Below are 23,869 nucleotides of genomic sequence, written 5' to 3' on the forward strand. Positions count from 1 at the left end.
AACCATCAAGTAAGCTACTTATGGAGGGCCATAAAGCTACTGGGTAAATCTACTATGAAGTTTACTTAGTCTAATTGCTGGTCTATCCATCCATCAGGGGCTAAACCTTGAGATGTACTTTATGGTCGCTACTGACAATTTGTAATTACTTACCATGCGAGCAACACATTGATCAGTAAATCTTGTTAAAGATCAAAGGAACTGACTTGAGGGAACACATAACCATTAGTAGAGACCAATTGGTTTTATAAACATGCTAATAAGATTAGTTTTCTTCCAATTAAAACAATGGAGTGAGATGTGAGATCAAAAGCTGTCTGATCAAAACAGCAGCTTTTTTTTTGTGAACCTAATTCTACACTTAAACTTGTCTGTCTATTTGTTGTACTGTTCTTAGAAAACAATGTGCTTTATTTACCACCCTGTTCAGACTGGTGGTTTTGTATGGAGCAGTCAGCTTCACTATTACTTGTTTCCAGATTATATTGTTTTCTAGGTATCTGCTGCGACACACATTTCATTACCAAATATGTAGGCTAATTCCGATATTTGCTTGAGTACATTTTTTCATTTAATAATACTTTTGCATAGTAGTATGTTGAACCAAATTTGTAATTGAGAGCCATGTACTCACAGACAGTGACTTGATGAAATCATCTGTGTTGTGAAGAGCTTTTTCCAAGTCCAATCTCCCCAGTTAAAATAATATCCACCCACAAACAACGTGAAACCGACCAAGCTCATGCTAAACATTATAAGGCCATTAATGAGATTATTGTCACGAAGCAATTACTGAAAATGATAAAGTGGTTGACTGAATTGAGAGGGAACCTATGTGTTCCTTACAGATGGAAAAGAGATCTATCTTTAGAGACTAATTAAAACAGCCCTATAGTTGCTATTGATAATGGCTCAGTATTTTCTTGAGTCTTTTGTTTGGGATCCTTTCAATCCTTTCACTTGAATGTATTGTTGGTACAGTGTGTCCCAATATACCCTATAACCCTTTACTTTCTCAATGGTCTTATTGCTTGAGCCCTTTTAAATGTCAGACTTGAATACGTGACATGAAAACTGATCATTTTGCATAATCTAGATGGTTAACAATTATACAAATAAATAAATAAATAAATAAATGTATGTGTGAAGGGTCTAGTTAGATTAAAACAGAGCTCATTATGTCTCCTCTGACACAAAATAGAAATGCAAGCAATCATATGTTGATATGCCAAATATCCATCATATACTAACATGGGCTGGTTCAAAATATTGTTTTCTCCTGTTAAAATTATAAATAGTATATTTCAAACAGGTTACATGGACCACCCCTTATTTTAAACTTATAGCATCACTCTAAGGTTATGGGGCAAACTTGGCAATAAAGCATGCAATCTGCAAATGCATTTACAAAGTGCTCCAGACAGTCTGCTGCTCCATTCCCCACGAAAGAGAAGGTAGACCTGTCAATGGAATGCTGGAACCTCCTACCCATCTGCTTGTCACGTGTATGCAATAAAACTATTTAACAAGAAAACAGGTCAAACCAAATACAAGTTTAATTGGGATTTCCATAAACAGCCATTGATTGTTGTAAGTGCACTTTAGCCATACAAGAGCTATTTGAAAAGTCACAGTGTGCTATGTTTCAAAGGACTGAACTATACAGGGCCCAAATCTAAAATATTATATTGTGATATGTTTATTGTTTTTTTTTTATTATTATTAAAAATAAATATTTTATTTGATCCACATAAGGATTCTTGAAAGGTCACATTCCTTGCAATAGACAACCTATAGTAACTTGCAAATCATCGTGCAATAACTCTACAAAGCAATCCACACATAGTTTCTCACAGCTGTCATGTAACTGTAAACTGGGGGGCTTTTCATTTCATTAGTTAGGAGTGGACAAATGTAAATGTTTTCAATACTTACTATGCCATGACATTTACACTGTATTCATTCTTAGCGCTGCAATACTGTAAAACATACAAAAGCCACCAAACAAAAAGGCAGCCTCCTCAATATTTGACACTGCGATTTATCTGACTTCACTGCCAGGACACTCAACAAGGTGGACTATGCAATACCAAAGTTCAACCAAATCTGTTTTGCGCTTATTATCAGCAGTGCCTTGACACGACTCTCTATCGTATAGATAAAAAAAAAGTTGCCACAACCATTTGTACACTTAATGAACCATTTTGTACAGTTACTGATGCTCATCTTGGCTTTACAGTCCTCTACAAACTACACATCATGTTCTTAACATGTTGGACTTATCTAACCCCATTCAAAGTGAACATAAATAGAACATCATTTTCTGGAAATAACCATTACACAATTATTAAAGTCATATAACAAGGGAGCCACATGGCAATAGAAAAACAAACACGACGTTCTGTACTATTCATACAGTGTCTGTTTCAATAGTTTCAATATGCAAAAGCAGCTCATTTTACTATGTATTTTGTTTTGGTGTGTAATTGTGCACCTTCAGCTTGATACACACCCTACAGCAAAAGTCTCTCTGAGGTCATCTAACCATGGGATATCTGTAAACTGTGTGGTAAGTAGTATAATGTCAATGTTGATCAATAACATTTTTAAATTGGCTGGTTTTGGTGGTTAATAAAATTAATTTGGACCTTTGTGTCTTTGTTTAGTATTTACTGTCCAATAGATGTGAACTACGCTTCCAGCAAGTCAAAAAGAAAAATCCAGCGCTTGCAGATTGATTTTAAATTTGATTCACAGTTGGTAATGAGATGTTCCAACGGGCATCTACCGTCTATTAGAGCTTGCTAGAACTGGAAGCTGAATGGCTGACGGTACTGAATCGTTTTCTAATATCCTTTTATGCACAGTCGTAAAATATCTTTAATGCAGCTAAGCAGTACAAAAAAAGAAAGAAAGTCTATTTTCTAAACTGTATTTGCATATCTTTATTGCTTCTATTTGGCTTAGATGTAAGTTGTTTTTTTTCTTAGATGTATTTGCATTTCAGAATGCATAATGTATCACTACATTATCCCTGATAACATAATGTCATGAATAAAGCAAATTGTACAAAAAATATGAATTCAGGCTCTTGAATTATTTATGAAACTGTTTACTACAATTAACAGTGTCTTTAAAGGAGTCTCTACCAAATAATGCAGCACTTTTCATTTAGTGGGCTTAAATATACTATTATTTTATTAGTTCCACACTACCACAGACTGCAGGACCAGTGTTTATTATAGGGTAGAAAAATATTATACTTTGAAATATGAATCAGGGTTCCATTCTACTGACTGTACATCTCTTGGTCTTCATACACTAAGAAACAAGCAGAAACACTTGTGAAACTATAACTAATACATTTGGCTTGTACATGAGTGCAATGTTTGTTCTGCATCTGAATGCCTTGGATGTTTGTAGCGCCTATTCAAGTATTTGTGATCTATGATAAGTACTACATGTTCACTGATGAAAACAGCATTAAAATGTGTGTTTGCCGTAATTGATTTTCTTTAGTATTACTGTATATTGTAGAAGGAAAGAGGTATACAGAGGGTACAATAAAATAAATTAAGTAAAAGGAATGGTTGTACCATAACGAACACGCTGAATAAACGGGATGTATTAAGATGAATGTGTTGCTGGTTGTTTTTAAATCCCGTTGTAAGAAGTAAGGAATAGAGTGAACTACAGAACCCATAATCATTAGCGTGACCAGTCAATGCATACTGGGTAATTAGCGCAGGTTTAAATTGACTGGCGAAGCTAATGAGAGGGGGGGTCGTAGGAACGGTGGAGAGTTCCGTGTTGATTGTAGAGACGGCGAAAGTCTACAATATTAAAATTGTTGAAGTAGTTGGAGACGGCGTACGGTGGAAGATTTAAATTGAACAACGAAGCACAGTTCAGTTTATGAAGAAGGAAAGCTGTAAGCCTTCTTTTATTAACCTGAAGAGGCACTTCGGATTTATAAAAACAACCAGCAATTGAAACGTCTTTTAAGTTGGACGAAGTACAGAGGCTTGAAGGAAGGGTATGTAAAACCAGGTTTTGCATTGTTATTCATTCGCTGTTACCAGACAGACGGTCTGTGTTAATGTGGTAGAGGGAACTGGCATTCTATGTGGGACTGACTGTTAAGTTTCCTTCGGTGCACTAACACTGAGGACGCTGGTGGAAAATACCACACTGCTTGTGTACGCAGAAAGTGCGCGTCTGTTCCTGTGGGACGTGAAGTAACAGCGTGTTTAATAGTTTTAACTCAACGGAGTGGATTTACAATGCATATAAATCAGTGAGTGTTAAATCTCTGAGCTACGGGGGACAAAGGCTGAGAGAAGCAGGGATATTGGCGCACACGGTGAACAGTGAAAGAGAAAACACTGTGTGCTTTATTTATGTATTGTTTTATGAGTTGTAAGGATTGGTCCCTGGACGGTATACTTTTAACTTTAAGTCCTGCAGCATATGAAGGACTTCCACCAAGTACCAGGAGGGGCAGTCGTGTCCACCCTGTAGTGCAGGACCTCTGTAAACCAGGAGCAGCAGAGCTGAACCAACTTACTCACTGGAGGAGGGGTGGCCTGTCTGTACACTGCCTCTAGAGGGGACTTGAGGAAGTCTACGCAAAGCAGGAGTAAAGTAACTGTGGATTATAAGGGTTGGGAGTGCCCATTAGAAATCTGAACCTACTCACCTTGCAGTTCCACGCCAGGAGGTTTAAGTGGACGGTGAGCGACGGACCTGAGACCACTCCTGAACTATATTACTTGTTGAGAACTTGACTGAGGGTCAGTCTAAAAACCACTTGTATGATTTACTCCCTCAAGACTACAGGGACACTCTATGTTGTGTTGTGGATAACGCAGAAAGAGCAGCAGCACAATAAAAGTCACTGTAGTTTTGCATTTCCTGTGTGGCGTCCATCTGTTCACCCTGTTCCACACCTTCTGGCTATCCTACACATAATACGTAACTAATACCAACCGGTTACAATATATATATATATATATATACACACATACACATTTTATAAGTATATTTGACTTATTTCATTATACTTCTTCCATTTGTTTGCATACATCAATTTAACATCTCAAATCATTCTGTAACCTGCAGAAATCAGCATGCATTATGGTCCAGTCTGGCGTAATGTAACCTCAATTTAACACGGAGCACATTCAGTCCATTACCCATTGCAATGAACCTCGTGCTGGATCTTGCTGCTGAGCTACTGATATTTCCATTCCATTGCTAAAATATTTTTGTTGTTCGTATAGGGGTGCACATATCTAATAGGTGGCCATATAATTTACTGTATTTTTTAATGAAACCAATTACTAAATTAGCTTGGCAGATGTGTGCCATTTACCTTTTCTTTCAATATGTTGTAATTATGTGTGCTTAGTAATGGTTATAATAGATTAAGAGAACAATCACATTACAGGTCAATGCAACATATGGAAATGTGTAGAAAGGTACAGAACCCTTATATCCTGTAAACATGGCAGTTTATAAGACTGACGTGTTGTAAACAATTGCTTGCACATGTAATATATGTTGCAACCTTCAGATTTTAAACAAACACAAATTGACTTTACTATACTACTGTATTCTCAATTATAAGCTCGTTGGTGCATGCACTTATGTTTGCAAAAATATGGAACATTTGTGTTACACATGCTGTACCACTACATTAGGCTATTGTATTCTTTATCATAACTATTATTTAGCACACCTGACAAGAAATGTAAAAAGAGTATGTCTGGCACACTGGTTTCGTTTTGTTTAATGTCAGCTGTATTTAGTAAAACTGTTCCGCTTATTTATTGAGACTTTGTGTTCTACTGACGATCTTCAACAAAACAAATTGAAAACAAGTGATGAATATTGAGAATTTATTTGTTTGTTTGTTTGATTTTGGGCTAACAGTAATGAATCTAATTAAATCAGAGCAAATATACAGAATGTTTATGATACATGTGTACGTACAGATGAAACCTTTTTTTTTTTTAAACTGTGTCTAGACACATATTTGTGTGCATTAGTAGAATGCAGTCATTAAGCAGTATAAATGTACACTGCTTCCGATGGAAAACAATCCATGCTGATAGCTTGTGAATGGAGTTCCCCTGGATTTTTTTTAACATGTGTACTGGGACTTTAGAAATCAACTGTCACACAACCAGTGCATTTGTAGATCCTACTAGAATCTTTGTACATTAACACTCTTTTTATTGTTATGCTAAGTGGCATCACCTATCTCAAACAAGTGGCTAGCTTTCAGTATGCTAATCATACATAATTCAGCACATAGCAAAGCTCTGCAACACAATCTCTGCAAAACCAGGTTTGAACTGGCAGGCAGCTTACAACCTAATCGCAAGCTAGGGGGCAAAAATTCAGATCCAAATTTGACTAGTGATGAGATGCCTGCTGGCCCCAAGGATTTAGTGTTCCGTAAAGATGAATGCAGATACCCTTAACTTTGACTATGAACGAAGACTGCCCTGCTGCATTCTATATGAGAGATTACAGAGTACCAAGTTTGATTGTCACTGCTTAAAATTTACAAATGTATTCTCACAGGAATCAACATTTGTTCAGTAAAGAAAACACCAGCTTACCATTTTCCTTCTAATTGTATTATTATATACTGTATGGTTAACCTTTGTCTATAGAGTTGACAGTCTTAATATAGTTTAGTACCAACATCAGAGCAACATCTTTCAGTAACATTCAAAAGCAAGGATGAAAATTATTCTACAACAAATACAATACACCAAAACTGTACATGTAAGGCTGGGGTGTATAATTCCTATGAGTGTTTCAGAGAGATTATGAATCTCAGGATAAGTCAACAGACTTAAACAAACTCCTCAGTAATACAAATAATAAAATATTTACCAAGTACATTGTAATACATGTACATACTGTACCTGCTACAGTTATATGCAAATATCAATGCAGTTTAAACACATTTTCAAGAAACAAATATTTTAACAATGAAACAGTAATGTCATGCGCTGTATTATGTTAACAGCTGGTGAATACATATTTCAATATAACACCCTGTGCACAAATATTTCAAATACAAGCAGATATTTCTACTACAGCATTAATATAGACAAAGTAACTTAATTGCTGCGTCACTCCCATACACATAAGAACATAAGAACGTTTACAAACGAGAGGAGGCCATTCGGCTCATCTTGCTCGTTTGGTTAAGTCTGGACCACAGATATCCTATCATCACTGCTGACATTTCTGCCATTGAAAAATGGTTAACAGTAGTAGCCCATCTGTCTTTATTTCTTGTGCTTTTTCATTCTCAAGTTAAGGCTTTACCGATTTACCAATTACCACATGTTGTTTCATGTCACCAAAAAAATAAAAATTGTATTTACAATGTGGCAAAGTGCTGTTCTTTTGAAATCCACAAGATGTCACCATAGTCTAGGGACAACTACAGCCCCCTAAACGTAGCAGGTAAGACAATGTTACACCTTCCTTCCAAATAGCTGTGCACACTAGGAACAGTGTCCAGGATTATAGTCTTTAAAATGTTTATGTACTATTTATTTATTTATTAATTTTGTTTTTGTGTCTGGATGCGTATATTTTGCTATACCTACTAAAAAAATTGCTTGCTAATTTTGCACAGAGCTCTGGCAATTCTAAAAGCAGAGTTGCACAGTACCTATTCCATGTATTCTACTTACTCAGCTGTCTTCAGGAAATAGATGTGTAACAATAGAGTGTGATTGCTTACCCCTGAAGAGCTTTTTCTCCAAACCAGTCTCCTTTCCCCAAAGTGCGAAGAAAGACAGCTTCTTCATTGGGCAAATCTTCCCGTGTGACATTCACCTGTCAGAAGACACATACTTTGGATTAGTCTTTTAGGACTTGATAGTACTCTCATGAGCCACCAGCTTCCCAGTGTGTTATAGAAACTGTTGAATTTGCTTACTACTTATTGATTTATGTACAACAGCAAGAACAAAAACTTAAGGGACCCTAAAACTAACAACTGCAAGACTGTTAGATGGACACCCTGTGATGCAATAGAACTGCTTCTCATAATTCCTGACTAAAGACTGAAGAGTACTGCCCCTACTTTACCAGCTTCATTTTAATTTCCAGAAGAAACCTGTACCTTGTGTATTCTCAAGTACCTGGTACATAGTTATTCAAATACACAGCAGGGAGATTTAGCAGGTCCCTGAATGACTTTTCAGTTGACTGTTTTTTTAACTGTTTAAGTTGTGTTTTAATGCACAGTAGCATACAGTAGTACTTTAATACTGTTAATTTTATGGTACAGAAATTAAATTAAAATGACATATTTAAAGATAAAGCCTTTGATGCAAGGGTGTTACCAATGTTTCACAAGATGGTGCTCCCTGGAGTGTTAACAGTACCTTTCATTGCCCTGCTTCAAAGCTACTGACAGTATCATATAAAGAGATTTTTCTTTCTAAATTAGACACACACAATTGTCTATTTTACATACGTACTTAAAGCTAAGGCTGGAATGTCAAAAACCAAAGATGACTTTATATCCATTTAATAGCTCATTAAAATGAAACTACATAAACACAGGACACTAATAGGAAGCTAAATTCATCTCAGTTGGGCCTTCCCATTAGTGGGAACGCTAGTTCCATTTTACGGAGGGCTCATCTATACAGTATCCCTTTTTTCTTGTAAAAATTGATATATATTATAATTATAGTGTATTCATGGTATTACCGTCTGACGAAATGATAGCCCTTCTAAGATGATATGAGTTTGTTCCATGATTAAGATTACCTATTGTGGTTCTGCAAAGATTTCCATTTACAAGGTACATTCTCGGTTTCCTAAAACCTTCCATAAATACCACGCATAAGCTTAACTGTGATTGCAGTATAGCCTTTAACATTTTTGTATTTACTGTAAAGTTAATGTTGAATGAAATACAGTAGCTTAAGAAAGAGACAGCAAATGTTAAAGAAAGATAGAATACGATTTCTCCTGGCTTTCCCAACAGTTAAGCATAAATATTAATTGAATGTGAAATGTGGTAATCTCTCTGCTCCGACAAGAGGTGACTAGCTAGCACAGCATCCCTGGTGTCCCCTATCACTGTTAATAACATCCCAAGCCTGAGTGAGAGAAAGAGAGCTTACCTTTCCTTTGCTGATGATAAAGAACGTGTCCCCTCGGGCTCCCTGTCGTATGATATACTCCCCGTCTTCGTAGTGCGTCTATGGAAAGATAAGCTCAATCAGTCAACGCTGCCTGTCATTTTTAGAAAACTGGCCTTAGGGGATCCAGTAGACGTGAGAGGGTTTCAGCCCAGCTTCCCGTCTTCCCAGATGGAGGATGGACCATCTATCAGGGGAAATGAGTAAATAAGGTAACACACTACTGATGTCTCTCTAGGCAAGCGTTTTAACTCTTTTAAGCTCATCTCAGAGATATATTATCAGTAGAACAAACCCATGACAGTTTTGACAGCAGCTGAATCATGCTACAGTTCCTAACCACCACATGTCTTTTGTGCACTAGCTTTTTGCTGTTAACAACAACTAAAACCAGCGCTTCTAAAATAAGTCTCTCCTTGTTTGTATGCATTTTGTTTCTTTATTTAGTGCTGTTTAAAAATAGTGATTTATTAGCACTAGCTACAGTTAGGTACAGTATGTTATACTATATATTATCAAGGCCCCCCGAAGCTTCACAGATATACCTCAATCCTGATGTAAAAAACACCCTAGCTTGGGCCGCCAATTGATCAAAATTGTGATGACGTATACTGCACACTAAAGGCCCAAAGACAACCAAGCTTACATCATTTATTATGCAGATCTGAGATTAAACTCAGATGGTCGCTCATTTGTGTGTGTATTTATAATAGTTAAGCAAAACCATGGATTGTTCATATAACTGATGCCTTGTCAACACTATAGATCATTGTTTACATATCGAACATTATCAACCACATTCTCTGTCAATCATCTTCTGATTACATGTTTACAGTTCCATACCTTGCTAAAGTTTAAAATGACAAAATACTATTTTTAATGCAACATTTGTTATTCTCCTTTTGTATATAGTGTAAACCGTTATTTTAAAATATAAAAGGTAAAATACTATGTGCTACGGCTATGTGATAAAAGGAAACGCAATAAAAGAGTAACTTCCACGTTTTACAAAGAGATGTTTGTGCTCCAAACGTACATTAAAAAGGAACAAGCTGAAAGGTTGTGCTAAAAATAAAATACTTGCTTTGGTATTTTCACTAAAATGTCATTTTTAAGTTATTTCAGAGATGCTGTATAACCATAAAAAACAACTATAAATTTGACATTAGAAGAAAAATAAATAATATCACAGCTCTTTACTCAAATCTGTAATTCACTTCCCAAATGTTTTAAATTTAAATAAATACAATTAAAAGAACAGAACCAAACAATCACTATTAAGATCTCTAACATGGACTTTTCTCCTTTCAAATAATAAGTACATTCTTAGTTGAAGTCAACAGCTTTGAAATTAGACCCCCACATACTTTAAATGTATCAGTAAAAAGAACATCTAAATGGGTGTTTGACCTTATTAGGTAGTACTGATTCATGGTCTGTTTCGATCACTGCAGGGGCAGGAGCCTTTCCAGTGTGAGTTTACCACATCTCCCTTATACCACCAAACAGACACAGCTTGCATACTTTCTTGCCAAGTTTTAATGTGCTTGGATCATCGTAAACGTTGAGAAAACATATAACATTACAAAGCGTATTTGTTAGGGACATTTAATCATAAAACGATAAAAGTTTCATCCCAGATAAGTGCTTTACGGTAGTAGTTATTAGTTGGACTATAGTAGTGCCTCTAAGCACTAACTATTTATAATAATATTATCTGGAAGCCACCCAAAGACTAAAATTACTCAATACAACTTTAAACAGCTGAAACAAAACAGAATAAAGGAAAACTGGGATCCAGCTTCAGAACAAATTACCCTGTTGAAATTCCGGTTTGTCCTAACCTGATCTCAGATTGCAAAGCAATTTCCTGGGTCCAAAACCGCTTTTGGCCATCGCCATCTACCAACGACAAATTTGTCATCACCTCTGTATGATACAATCTCAGAATTACAGAACAAAGTAGATCAATGAATCAAAACTGGGAATAGCTGCCAGGGACGATAGGAAATCTTATCAGATCTCTTCAACAGACAGGTTCAAAGTTGACCCTTGAAGATGAAGAATAATACAAACTATAAGCTGACATAAAAGCTCCCATAGTATCTCCCATCAAGTGAATGTAACTAGTAATATATTGCATGGGTGTACACATTAGCTATTAGGGTAGTTTTCCCTTTAAAAAATAATATAAAATATATATAATATTTTAAGAAATCTTTGCAGAGTGCCACTATACATTTATAATCATATTTGTTTTTGAATTATGATGTTTCACCTGGAGGGTACCTCAAGCACTATATTCTACAGGTACAATGTAGTAAATACACATGAAGTAGTCTGATTCAAACACCAGGAGGTGCTGGAAGCAAAACAGCAACACTACACTACACACCTTACCTCATTATATAAACTTTAAAGATGGTGTTCAACTTACTTCAGTCAAATCAAAAGACAGTGAACACAACAGCACTGTTTTAAGATGAGTTAATCAAGATAATTAACACATCATCAAGAAAAAAAAGAACACAATGTCAACATGTACTGGAAAAAAAATGGTGAAATTGGCTCTTCTCCCAAATCTTGTAATCTGTCTGGAACATATCGACTGGTGCCAGCTGTGTTCTTTTATTTTGAATTATTTATAAAGCAGATTTCACGTCTGTCTGGTTGTGATTCCAGATTGCAACAGTAAGGGTCATAGAAGACGATGTTAGCAGTGGCCCCATATGCACACACACGCAATATGGAAAAAGATTAACCCTTGACACAAAGCACTTAATGTCACTGAGAACACTGTGGGAATGCCCGCCCACTGCTTGACTTGGAACAGATGTCTGGAATTCAAACTAGACGCTGGTGTAATTTTAGGGGGCCTTTTTATTGGCAATTCCTTATTATCATATACTTAACATATAAAGAATATAAAGAATGGATGTGTATTTATTGTGCAGTAAATCTTTTTGTGCAGTTACTTATTTATTTATAGACACTCATGTCTCCAGGCCTTATCTTTGCTGTTTAAACCAATTATCACAATTATTTGAAAAAAACTGAAATAACATTTTTTACAAAATGTAAAAGATTATAATTACAGTATTGTTTGCTAAGCACAGCTTATACTGCATTCTTATGAAAGATCTAGAGAGGTGTCAGTGCGGAGCTGTGTAGTAATCAGGTGTATGAGAAATGTAAAGTGCTTTGATGATGTTGGTATCATTATTATTATTTATTTCTTAGCAGACGCCCTTATCCAGGGCGACTTACAATCGTAAGCAAATACATTTCAAGTGTTACAATACAAGTAATACAATAAGAGCAAGAAATACAATAACTTTTGTTCAAGCAAAGTACAAGTGTGACAAACCACAATTCAATAATACAGCAGATAATAGTGATAGTTACATCAGGATATGATTAAATAGTGATAGTTACATCAGGATATGATTAAATACAAAGTACTACAGGTTAAACACTTGGCAGATTACAGTATTCTGAAGTACATGTTATGTTGGTTTGAAGTGAAATTTGTGTCATCAGCTGTAATTGATTTCTTGAAGCTGCTGGTTGAAGGGAAGAATGGTAAATTAATAACTGGTCTAATGAAACCCCTATTAAGATCATCAACTCTTTTTTGTTATCAGTAGCATTATTCCCCCTGCTTTAGATTTATTTTTTAAGAGATTTATCAAACTGGTACAAGTGAGGGGCCTGAATTTCTCATATTCCAAAAATCTTACCTGTGGTGCACTTCTTTCACAGGATCTCATTTCTGTGTGTGTTTTTTTCTGTTTGTTTCTTTGTTTAAAAGAACATATTAAAGCAAATGTATTTTCAGTTTTGAATAAAAATGGTATCTTGTGCTGTCTTGTGCTACTACTTTTGTATCAACTGTTCCTGCCTCTAGTCAACCCGCCAACTTTTACAGGATGTACTTTCCATAACTGTGCCTAAGATTATTTGGCTACAAGATCATACACAGATGGTCCCATTTATTTATTTATTTAACCAGGAGATTTGCCCATTAAAACAATAAAAAAGAACTCTTAAAGTACACTGTAAAGCACAGTTTCATCAGTAGACTGGGCTAATGAAAACCCTATTAAGATCATCAACTCTTAGACCATAGCCAGTGTGTGCAGGGGCCTCAATGATTTTGTAGTTACCAATGTGGTCTTCCACACATTTGTAGTAAGGGCCACTGGGTTAAAGTAAGTAGTTAAAAACAGGATTTGAACTTTGCATAGTTATATTCATAATTTCTGAAATTACCCTTAAATAGTTGTGGCTTTCACATGCATTAATAATTGTTGCTATCCTACAATTCTACTTGTATATTCTAATTTGTTATGTTTCGATCACTCAAGCTCCAAGCCCAGTCAACCATACTGACTTATAAGGGAAGATGCAGGGAAAAGTTAACATTTGTATTCAGTTCCTCACATACACAATATAACTTTTTTTGTACCTTTGTCATTCACAAGTAGTTGCTCTGTTAATCAATACAGCCTGCAAAGGTACTAAAGTATAATCAAAGCCTAGGGATATTATGGTATTTACGATACTGTAAAGGTGTTGGTACACCCTGTAATCTGGCCATGGGTTTCAAGCTCAACTAGTGATACTTCTGTCACAACCTGGTTAGTATGAGCAATTATGAATAATAAAATATATGTGAAAAGACTGTTAAATATCCAAACTCAAGTTTCCTTCCAAAATGTTCACCTGTACCAACTATGGTGGTCTTTAAATCCCCTACCTCCCATTTTTTCTCAGCTTTTCTTTGTGTGGTTCAATAAAAACTGCATGAACTGATCATGAACTCCGCTTGATTTACTCTCTCACCTGCCTTCCTTTCATCACTTTCATCAGAATTGATTTACTTTTGTTTGCTTAACTTTGGGCACATGAATGAAAAGTTCACTTAACAGCTCCCTATGAAACCCCTTGTACATTCTTGCTTTCTTTGCAGAGAACAGTTTAATTATCCTGCTGCAGGGTACATTCACTCAGCAGTAAAACGCTTAATTATGATCAACTCTTAATTACGAAGCATTTAATGTAATTTTTTATGGCACAGCAGCAGAACAAACAAACAGACAGCATTGGGAGTTGACTGTCACTGAAGTTAATATAAAACATTGTTCATACTTTTGAGTCTGCTCAAGTACCTTTCAGGAAATTAAGCTTTCCCCTGAGTTTTCTGTACTCTTATTTATGCATTTGCTTCAAATTTGATTTAATAATCATGAGCAAACATTTTGGCTCGTGGCCTCATCAGCCTTGCTTCCTTAACTTAGTTTAATCATTTCTGCCTTGTCCAACATTTCTATCTTTCCAAAAACCCTTAGGGGCACACCAAATTGGATCACCACTTATGACACATTCATGTGTCACTTATATTGAAGTGGTTAGAACAACAACCATAACTAGGGCATTCTTTGAAATCTGATACGTAACGACTGTTAAAAATGATTCAACAGTCCTCGAGTGGCTCTCCTGGTTGAAGCACAGCCTCGTGGTGCACAGGGTGAGTCATACAGCGCAGGTTCGCGTCCTGGCTGTGTGAAGTAGGCTGGTCTTCACTGGGGAGCATCGTATTGGCTCTGGCACTCCCGTAGGTTAGGGAGGTAAAACCAGCAGGGACTGTTTCTCCTCATCGCTCTACAGCAAACCTTGCTGACTAGCAGGTGCCCAGTGAGCTCAGAGCAGAAACCTGCAGGGCTGGCCTTTGTCCTCCAAAGGTCGGTAGGTCTCTGATATCCGCTTTCAAGTTCCTGGGTGAAAAAGGAAGCTGGCTTGGTTGTGGGATCAGAGGACACCCACTGAACCTTCAAGTCTCCTAAGCCACGTGGGGATTTGCTGTGGTGAGAAAAGCGATTGGGCATTCCAAATTAGGAAAATTGGGGGGAAAATTATAATTGGACACACTAAAGTAAAATAAATAAAATAATAACAATTATTATTAGAACTAGTGCAGTTGCATACATGCTATTATGGTATTTGAATTTAAATATTTAAATTGTTAAACTGAATAATTACTAATTACTAAATTACTAGTACTACTAGTACTAGTACATTACTGCAAATAGTTTCCAGCGAAGAACTCTGTGATACGCATCTGGACGATCTTTTTTTGCAAGTATGGCCGGCAAACTTTCAACGCTTTCAAAAAAATCCCAGTTCAGCTCTATATTTGTCTGCTGTTCCATAGCACGCCTAAGTGTTACAAGCACAGCACGCATGCTTACGTCATCAGTGTCTGTTGCAGGCACAGCGCCCTGGTCGCTAAGGTGACACCGCTGAGAATTCTTCCTCTGACATACCCCTGGTGTTGTTAAGAGTTTCAGTTTCGGTTGTATTTTCATCAGCACTCTCCTCATCAACTACAGAAACCCCACATTTTTTGAAGCAACGTTGCATTGTTTGTTGACTGACAGAGTTCCAAACATACTTTAGCAAGCGCACAGTATCTAACAGACAGCTGATTGATCGATCTGTCAAGCTTTTACTACAGTAAAGTGCTGTCTTTTGTATTGCAATCTAGTGAATGGCAAGGTAACGAGGTGAAAACAGCTGATTGGTGAATTAGTAAGAGCGATTCCTTCAGTACTAAGCAGTGTGTTTGTTATTTAAATCTATGTGAATGGCACATAAGATCCAAACAGATTTGCCCGAAATATGCCGTGTTTAACACGGTATAAACAATGCCTTTGTCATTGAAATCAATGGTAATGGCAAACGGCTATTTGTCCGATATAAACAGCTGCCCGAAATAGCCCTGTACAGTGTAAGTGGTGGATACTGTAATACCAATAGAGAAATTGGTTCATTCCTGGTAGTTTTTTTGTTATCATTTTTCTTTTTTTTTATTTAGTTTGATTGAGTGTTCATTTATTTTACCTGTTTCCTCCTCTCAACTGATCATAGCTTTCATTCCTATTTTTTTTATAATACACTTGGTCATTTAAAAAATATCAGTAACAAATTAACATCAACATACAAAACTAGAGCTATCAGTTTCATGAAAAAAAACTAGATTACCAAGTTCTTAGGGTAAATAACTATTTGAATGTAAAATGCATGCCGTTAATACTATAGAAGATGAATAGTTGAGTACACATAACTGGTGGTTTATAAACAAGATCAAAAGACCAAATCACTTAAAGACTGACTTTGAAAAATGGTCAGAATCTCACTATGGTAGGTCAACCCTGATGTAGTTACATATCATGGTAATGTCAATCAGAAGACCAGTGTTGACAGTTAAATCCTTGTCTCCCAGAATTGACATTTTCAAAATGACATGTTGTTCAAATTACCATGGTGTCATGTTCATATAATGACAAGACCATTGAGAAGAAAGTAGCAGAGTCATGTACTTGCTCAGGCATACAATGCAGGTCAATTCAAGACCTGTTGCCGATTTAGTCAAGTGCATTCATTTAAACCTGTTGAGGAAATCTACTTGTTGTCGAAGTCTATGCCAAGTTTTTTACCTGTACGAGTTTTGTTAGATGAGTTTATGATTTTATTAATTCAGTCAAATTAGAAACAGATGTCTTATTTGTACTTGGAAGTTATAAACCATTTAAGTTAAAGTTAACTTGTTAGTAGCGTAAACTAGTCATTCATCTTTGGTACAGCAATGCTAAAGCATGTGAGGCATTGTTTTTTTCCATGACAAACAAGGAACACTTTTCTACCCAGGGGACTATGGGATATGAATGTGTGATTGAATCCTTTGTAGATGAACTATCTGAGATCATCTCAGATGACTTCAACTTTGGCATGCAATTATTTCAGATGCTCAAAATAATCTGACGCTACAACAGCACTTAAATGTTTATAAAACAACAGACATATTTAAATTACTTTGCTGTTAATGTTTTTTTTTTTCAAATGTATTAGTAATAGAATCAACATAAGTTACAGGTGTTTTTATATGAATAATTTCATAAGCTGTCATAAGGCTATTAAAAATACTCACCAAAACATCACAATACAAAGCTACAAAGTCTTAAAGCAGTTTCAGCAGTGAACTGGTAATGCTTAACAGCTTAGCAGATATTTCAGCAAGATAGACAAATAGGAAGCATGGTTAGCTACTCACACTCAGCATTTCTAGGCAATTATTGAGAGCGACTATACAGCTGAAATGTTGAATGCTGGCCTATTTTCTTCTTTTTCCGATCTTCAGTATGAAGTAATATTGTGTCTTTTACAGTCTGCATGTTGGCAAAGTATCATACCTAATCTTTGGACTCCAGCTACTCTATAAATCCATCCAATCCATCTTTCTAAAATATACCAAGAAAAGAACGACATGTTTTCCAGATAACTATGCTTTTAAACTGTCTCACACGTTTGCAGTGGCAGTATGTGTTTCTCAGGTGGCACACAAACAGGACCTGGTTTTTGATGCCTTTCAAGATATTCAAAAATTCTATAAATATTTGTCAAGATATGTGCTTCCACTGTACAAGAAAATTGTACATTTTATTAAAATGCCTTTCACTGAAAAACTTGTAGACCTACCTCTTCAAGGACATCAGCTAGCTTGCTCAGTATTTCCTCTGGAAGGCCATGGAACGTTGGAACACTGCAAAAAAATAAACTTTTTTGTAACATTTATAAACTTGGAAAGGAAATGGTTCCACCAAAGGGACAATATTGTATGGCTGTTTGTTAACTAGTTAAACCAAGCTGAGTAAAGTTGTGGTCCTAGAAAACAAAAAACAGTGTATGCAGCAAGAAGGGGTAAAGTCTCAGAGGAAATATTATATGTTAAAAGATTAAAATAAATGGTAGCTTCTTAATGCTCCAACAAAAAATGTGAATTTAAATACAAACAATCTAACAAGCTATAAAGCTGAGGTTGCCTTTAATATGTGCTAACAAAAGTTTTTTAATTCCATCGTTTGTACGTAAATGTTGAGAAATCTAAGAGTCAATTTGCTTTCACACTTCTAAGAGATGTCAATTTTACAACCCATGATATAACAGTAGCCCAAACAGCTATGTATGGTAGTAAATTGACAGACCTGTCAAATGTATTCTTGATTTTTGCCAAGGCTCATAAAATCTCCCGAGAACACACATGTTGGAATCAATGCATTGGGCTTTGCGGGCTAAGCAAATTATTCTGCAAAGACTCACAAACCTTTTCAACACTGCACCTTGGTAAACTGCAGAGGATTCAATATTAAATGAAACCTAAATCCATTAAAAAAAAGAAGGACGCAGCAAGATGACTAGCTCTTGTTTACTTCCCCATCCTGTGAAGCTTAAAAGGCTTCTTAAGTTACCAGTAAAAGCTGACTTCATTTAAATCAATCCCCTCTATTCTGGAATCTGACATCATCTGCCAAATGGCTTCCTGTAAAGTGCAATACAAAAAGCCTTTGGATACAGATATTTAAAGTGATAAGCACATGAAATATGTTGTCTCGGTTAGTATAAAATAAAACAGACTCATCAGCTGTACCTTGATTTCCTCCACATAATGCACACACACAGACAGACTGTCGAGTGATAATGTGGTTTTGTTCCTATAATTCTTAGTTAACAAAGGTAATCCAAAGAAAAATGACAAATTTTGCAGATACTTTGTGAAAATGTTTTCATAAAGGTAATCCAGTCTAAAACCAAACCTTTCTGGCAAAGGATAGAATAGATTTAAGGGATTATGTATGCACCCTCTCTCATTTCAAATAAAAAATGTTCCAAAAACAGGTACAATATTTCCCACTTTGCAAAGGCAAACATTTCAGGGAGGAATACAATAATGAAATCATCTAATGGTATAAAACTTGCAAGAAACTGTTAGAACTGAAATACAACTAAATTGTTTCATGCTCTTCTCAAACTCATTTCTCTCAAATGTTGCCTTTTCTTTAAAATAGGGCATAACATTAAAAAAAAGAAAGTTCAATTAATATGTTATTATTTATTTTATTTTTTTTGCATTTATTTTGCTGTGAGATTTCAATATATTTAAACAGGACGTATCTACTGTTATGCAATATTTATTTCCCCCATTTTAGCCAGGCCAGAATTTTTTTATTTATTTTTTTGTAACCGTGCTACAATTTCACCAGAACACTGGGGTAAACACTGCTGCTGTTCTTTATACTGCTAAATCACACCACGCTGGAACATTGCCTATGTTCTCTTAGAGGACGTTCGTTTGTCAATATAACAGGCGCGCCGGGCATGGATCGTTACTTTGCAGTTCCCAAGCGGGTGTCTTACCACTCTACAAAAGTTCGACCCCCCTGATTACGTTATGTGGGAGATTACCTCATCTCACACATAATACAAATATTTTATTGTTTTTTCTTTTCCTAACAAAACCTGTAATGCATTTACAATTGCAAATTGTTTAGGTGCAGCATGGAACTAGATGGGTGTTTGCCTTGCACAGCAAATCTTACTCATGTGCACACGCAAATTATTATGCTCATGAAACTGTTAATAGTCAGTGAGTGTGTGTGTTTTGGGGCAGAGCTTTTCTTTTTAACAAAAATCTGCAAGTGTGCTTGTTTTATTCCTCCACAATTATAAAGTGTAAGCTACTGATCCCACCAGCTGTACTGCTGTACACATGACAAGTATTTTTGCATAATACAAATCAGACACACCCTAATCATACTTAATATCAAATACTTTAAGGTAAAAAAATATCACACACTCATAAACTCTGTGCTGTTATCTTCATATTTAAACCTGAATACAAGAAAGGAATGTCTAAAAAAAAAAAAAAAGTATTTAGTTAATGTGCATATTATTCGTTAGACCTCTCATACTGTAGATACACAGTATCTTAACAGAAGTAACATTTCTTATTTAGGACTATGGCTTGTAAATAAAATGTACTACTAAAAAATGTATAGTTGTTGTGTCTGAAAAGCCAGTGCATGCTGTGTCTTGAAGGAAGTTGTCTGTTTCATTCACTCACCATTATGAATCGGTATTCAAAATTTCACATCCATACAAAAAAGGCGTTAAGTTATAATATCCAAACATCAAAATAAACACTTAAAAGCTGTGCACAAATCAAGATACCGTATGAAATGGTCAAATTCAAAGAACTTTTTGGCTTGGGAAAATCAATTTCTTGTTAGTGATATATAATTTCATATAAATACTGCTCCACGTTTGCTCTGCTTTGTACTGCCATAGTGCCACAGGCATAAACTACAACCAAATGTGTGTTAATCTGTTGAGCTGGTTGATTTTTGGGGGAAGCTTAAAATGTAATCAAACAGAAATAGTTTTTTTTTTCCATATGCAACGTTAGGTTGCAAATGAAGCATTTACCTCAATTGAACTTCTGTTCAATTGATCAATATTCACTAAACTAAGCCAAATCAAATCAGAAGAGCAGAATCGTGACAGTGATGACAGGGCAGCTCAATACCTTTTTCAGATTGCCAAGTACCTGGAGTTTTGATTTTCTCTACAGAAATAAATAGATTGGTTGTCTTTTGAAAATGAAAAAAACACTAACTCACGAATGTGGTCTGTTGGTGAGTAATACTTTCTACAGTATTTCCATGTGGTTTAATGTCACCAGTGTCAATAGGGCTCCTCAAAGCTAGGGTGGAATTCAACCAAATCAATCAATACAGCTTAAAAAATGTGTATTTTTGGTAGAACTATTGAATCCTACAGTCAACAGGCACTCTCTTACGCGTTAACCACCTGGGTTCAACATGATTTCTGTATGTTTTCTTAAAGCTTTTATAGTTTATCTGGCTAACAATACAAACAAAATACCCTTGAGGATCACAAGCTAATTTCCCATAAGACCACTTTATTTACCTGTGAGAACTTTGTGCAATCACAACGTAAAATTGATAGTTTAAGGTCAAAAATAATAACCCAGAGCAAGTATCAGGTCAGGTGTTTAATATTTTTTTATTTATTTTTCGATCAAAATTATAATGGGCCATCTGCAAAGGGATAAGCTAATTCCAGCATTACATCCAATAATTACTCAATACTGGTTAGGTGTGACCTTCATAAACAACTGCGGTCACTATGGATTCAAAACTCCCTAAAACAGGACATATCAGCAGCTCTTTAAATCAACTGCAGCAACAGGCCCTGGTATTGTAATCCTCCCAACTGTCTTGTGTTTATTTTGTAAGAATAAACTGAACATCAGTAACATGTGTGTATATTCAGATAAGCATTTGAATACCATTACAGCATCGACACTTGAATCATGAGTGAATCATGGCATTCCTTTTTTAAACTACAGATGGCGCACTGAGCCTAAGTTGTCTTCCATTGATCTTTTTTTTTTTTTTTTTTTATCTTGTGATTAACCATTTACCATAGGGATCTTATTATTTATCAAAAAAGTAGATTTGTTTTTGTGAAGCTTCTTTTTTAGTCAAAATTAGGTTGATTTTTTATTCACTGCAAATGATCCGGGGCAGCAGTGTGGAGTAGTGGTTAGGGCTCTGGACTCTTGACCGGAGGATCGTGGGTTCAATCCCCAGTGGGGGACACTGCTGTTGTACCCTTGAGCAAGGTACTTTACCTAGATTGCTCCAGTAAAAGCCCAACTGTATAAATGGCTAATTGTATGTAAAAATAATGTGATATCTGTATAATGTGAAATAATGTATAATGTGATACCTTGTAACAATTGTAAGTCGCCCTGGATAAGGCCGTCTGCTAAGAAATAAATAATAATAATAATAATAATAATAATCCATGGTGGGTTCTGCCCAAATCCTGATCAAAAGTAGCTGCAGGAGGTTGGGTTGACAATTTGTGAGAAGCAGGGAATCTTGCATTACGGTATGTTTACCTGGGTTTTCTCTGAACAGCGCTGTGATCTTACTACTCTAGTCCTGCCACTTTAGCACTTTATTGAGTTATAGAACAGAATCAACATGTAAAAATGTGCGTGAATCAGAAAGTAACTTTTAGATTAATATGGTCACTTTAATAATCCTGAAACCGACAGGTGGACTGTTGGAGCTGGCTAACAGAGAAGCCTAGATAATAGCAGTCTTTATACCGAATTAGAAGACAAGTGGGAGAAAAGTGACTTTCATGCAGGGAAGGAAAAAATACTCCCAATAACAACCAACCTTTTCAAAAATTCCATATACTCGGCATGCTTGATTAGACCAGTCCTCATCATTATCGTCTGAAAACATTGTCGATCAATGGCCCACAACTTCACGTTGGTGAGAGCTGAAAAAACAATAATAATTTTAATGAATAAGTGGATACACAGCAGAGAAACAAAATATTATTAATGAACTGGAAAAGCCATTAATATGAATTACTAACTGCAAATAATTGAAATGAATTGCTTTTCTTAATGCACTACAGTTAATCACGCTTTTAATTCTTACAGCATATTAAACAGGTGAACACAAATTTATTTTCCTGTCGTTCCTGTAAAAATTCTGTTAATGCATGTTTTTGATTCAAGCTGCTCTATATTACTATTTTTAATAGTAGTAATTCCATCCTCATTTAATGGGTGTCCTTGTCAGCTTCATGGCTGAGACGGGGTTCCCTTATCAAATAATCTTCAGTGGCAGTGCAGTGGTACTACAATGGCAAATATTCTGTACTAAGGGTATAATGGTAACACAAGTGCAGCTGAAATGGTGTAAGTCATTAGACAAATGGTACCACAGCATGCTGTTATGTGGATTAGCAGTATAGAGTTAAGCAGATTCCTATGGAAATTGCACATTACCACAGCAAACTGACAACTCATGAGGGTATGAGGAGCACAGAAATGACAAAAGTAACAGGACTTGCCGAAGCATTAAATGATGAAACATATAGGACATACATTATGCCTTAAGTTAATAAAAAGCAAAGCTAAATAAAACTGGACTCAAAATTGTCCCTAGAACATTTTCTTTTAAAGAAAGGAAGAGCATCATTAAACCAAAAGTAAACATTGAGATCTTTCATTTAGTATTTGGTTACTTCTTCGTTTCATTAAGTTTCTCTGTAGTACTACGGAAAGCTCTTCTCATTTAGCACTAGCAGTAAGAGCTGCACAAGGTTGGCCGCACAACACAGATCATTTAATCACTATTTTAGACAATTGCTTTTGCAAAAGTGGCAGTGAGGAAGACTAGCTGCCTAATGTGGGAGGCAGCTAGGCATGTATTACAGTAGGTATTTATTGTGTAAACAAATTAATTAGCTCTCAGGGGGCACGTCATTATAAAAAGTATTTTATTATAAACAAGTGGTCGATGCATCGTTTTCTTTTAATAACGTCCTAACATTTAGACCGAAAAATAGCTTAATTAATGCCAAAAGGGCGATTCCGTGGTAAAGCAAACATAAGTAATAAAAAATAAACGTGCCTTAATCTTTTCAAACATGCATTTTTTCCAAAGCCAACAATCTAGATCATTAGGATTAAGAATGATTTTCACATTTAAACATTTTTTTATATTAAAATATTCAATGAATTAACATGCAAGTTAAAAAACTGTAAATTTTCCCACTGCTTTTTTGAATGGTAGCTTTATTTAAAAAAAAAATCTTGAATTAACATGTGATACTGCAGATTACCTGATGGGGTTCTCAAGAAAGTGCTCCAAAAGTGAAAAAATAAATATGTGAATGTATTTACTGAAAAATCAGACAACACAATTTTGTGCATAATGCCATGTCCT

General features: G+C 35.7%; 1 protein-coding gene across 2 annotated transcripts in view; it reads right to left on the minus strand.

Annotated features, from left to right (window-relative positions):
- Nucleotides 1-23,869, minus strand: part of LOC117418513 (cGMP-dependent protein kinase 1-like) — a 141,357-nt gene that overhangs the window by 24,017 nt on the left and 93,471 nt on the right. For both annotated transcript variants that reach the window (XM_034031650.2, XM_034031648.2), the window contains exons 4-7: nt 22,304-22,409; nt 17,730-17,793; nt 9,174-9,251; nt 7,775-7,869 (exon numbers count right to left, since the gene is read on the minus strand). In XM_034031650.2, the coding sequence (XP_033887541.1) occupies nt 7,775-7,869; nt 9,174-9,251; nt 17,730-17,793; nt 22,304-22,409 (343 nt within the window). The remainder of the gene's footprint in view (nt 1-7,774; nt 7,870-9,173; nt 9,252-17,729; nt 17,794-22,303; nt 22,410-23,869) is intronic.

The sequence above is a fragment of the Acipenser ruthenus genome, chromosome 13 (assembly GCF_902713425.1).
Source record: "Acipenser ruthenus chromosome 13, fAciRut3.2 maternal haplotype, whole genome shotgun sequence".
NCBI lineage: Eukaryota > Metazoa > Chordata > Actinopteri > Acipenseriformes > Acipenseridae > Acipenser > Acipenser ruthenus.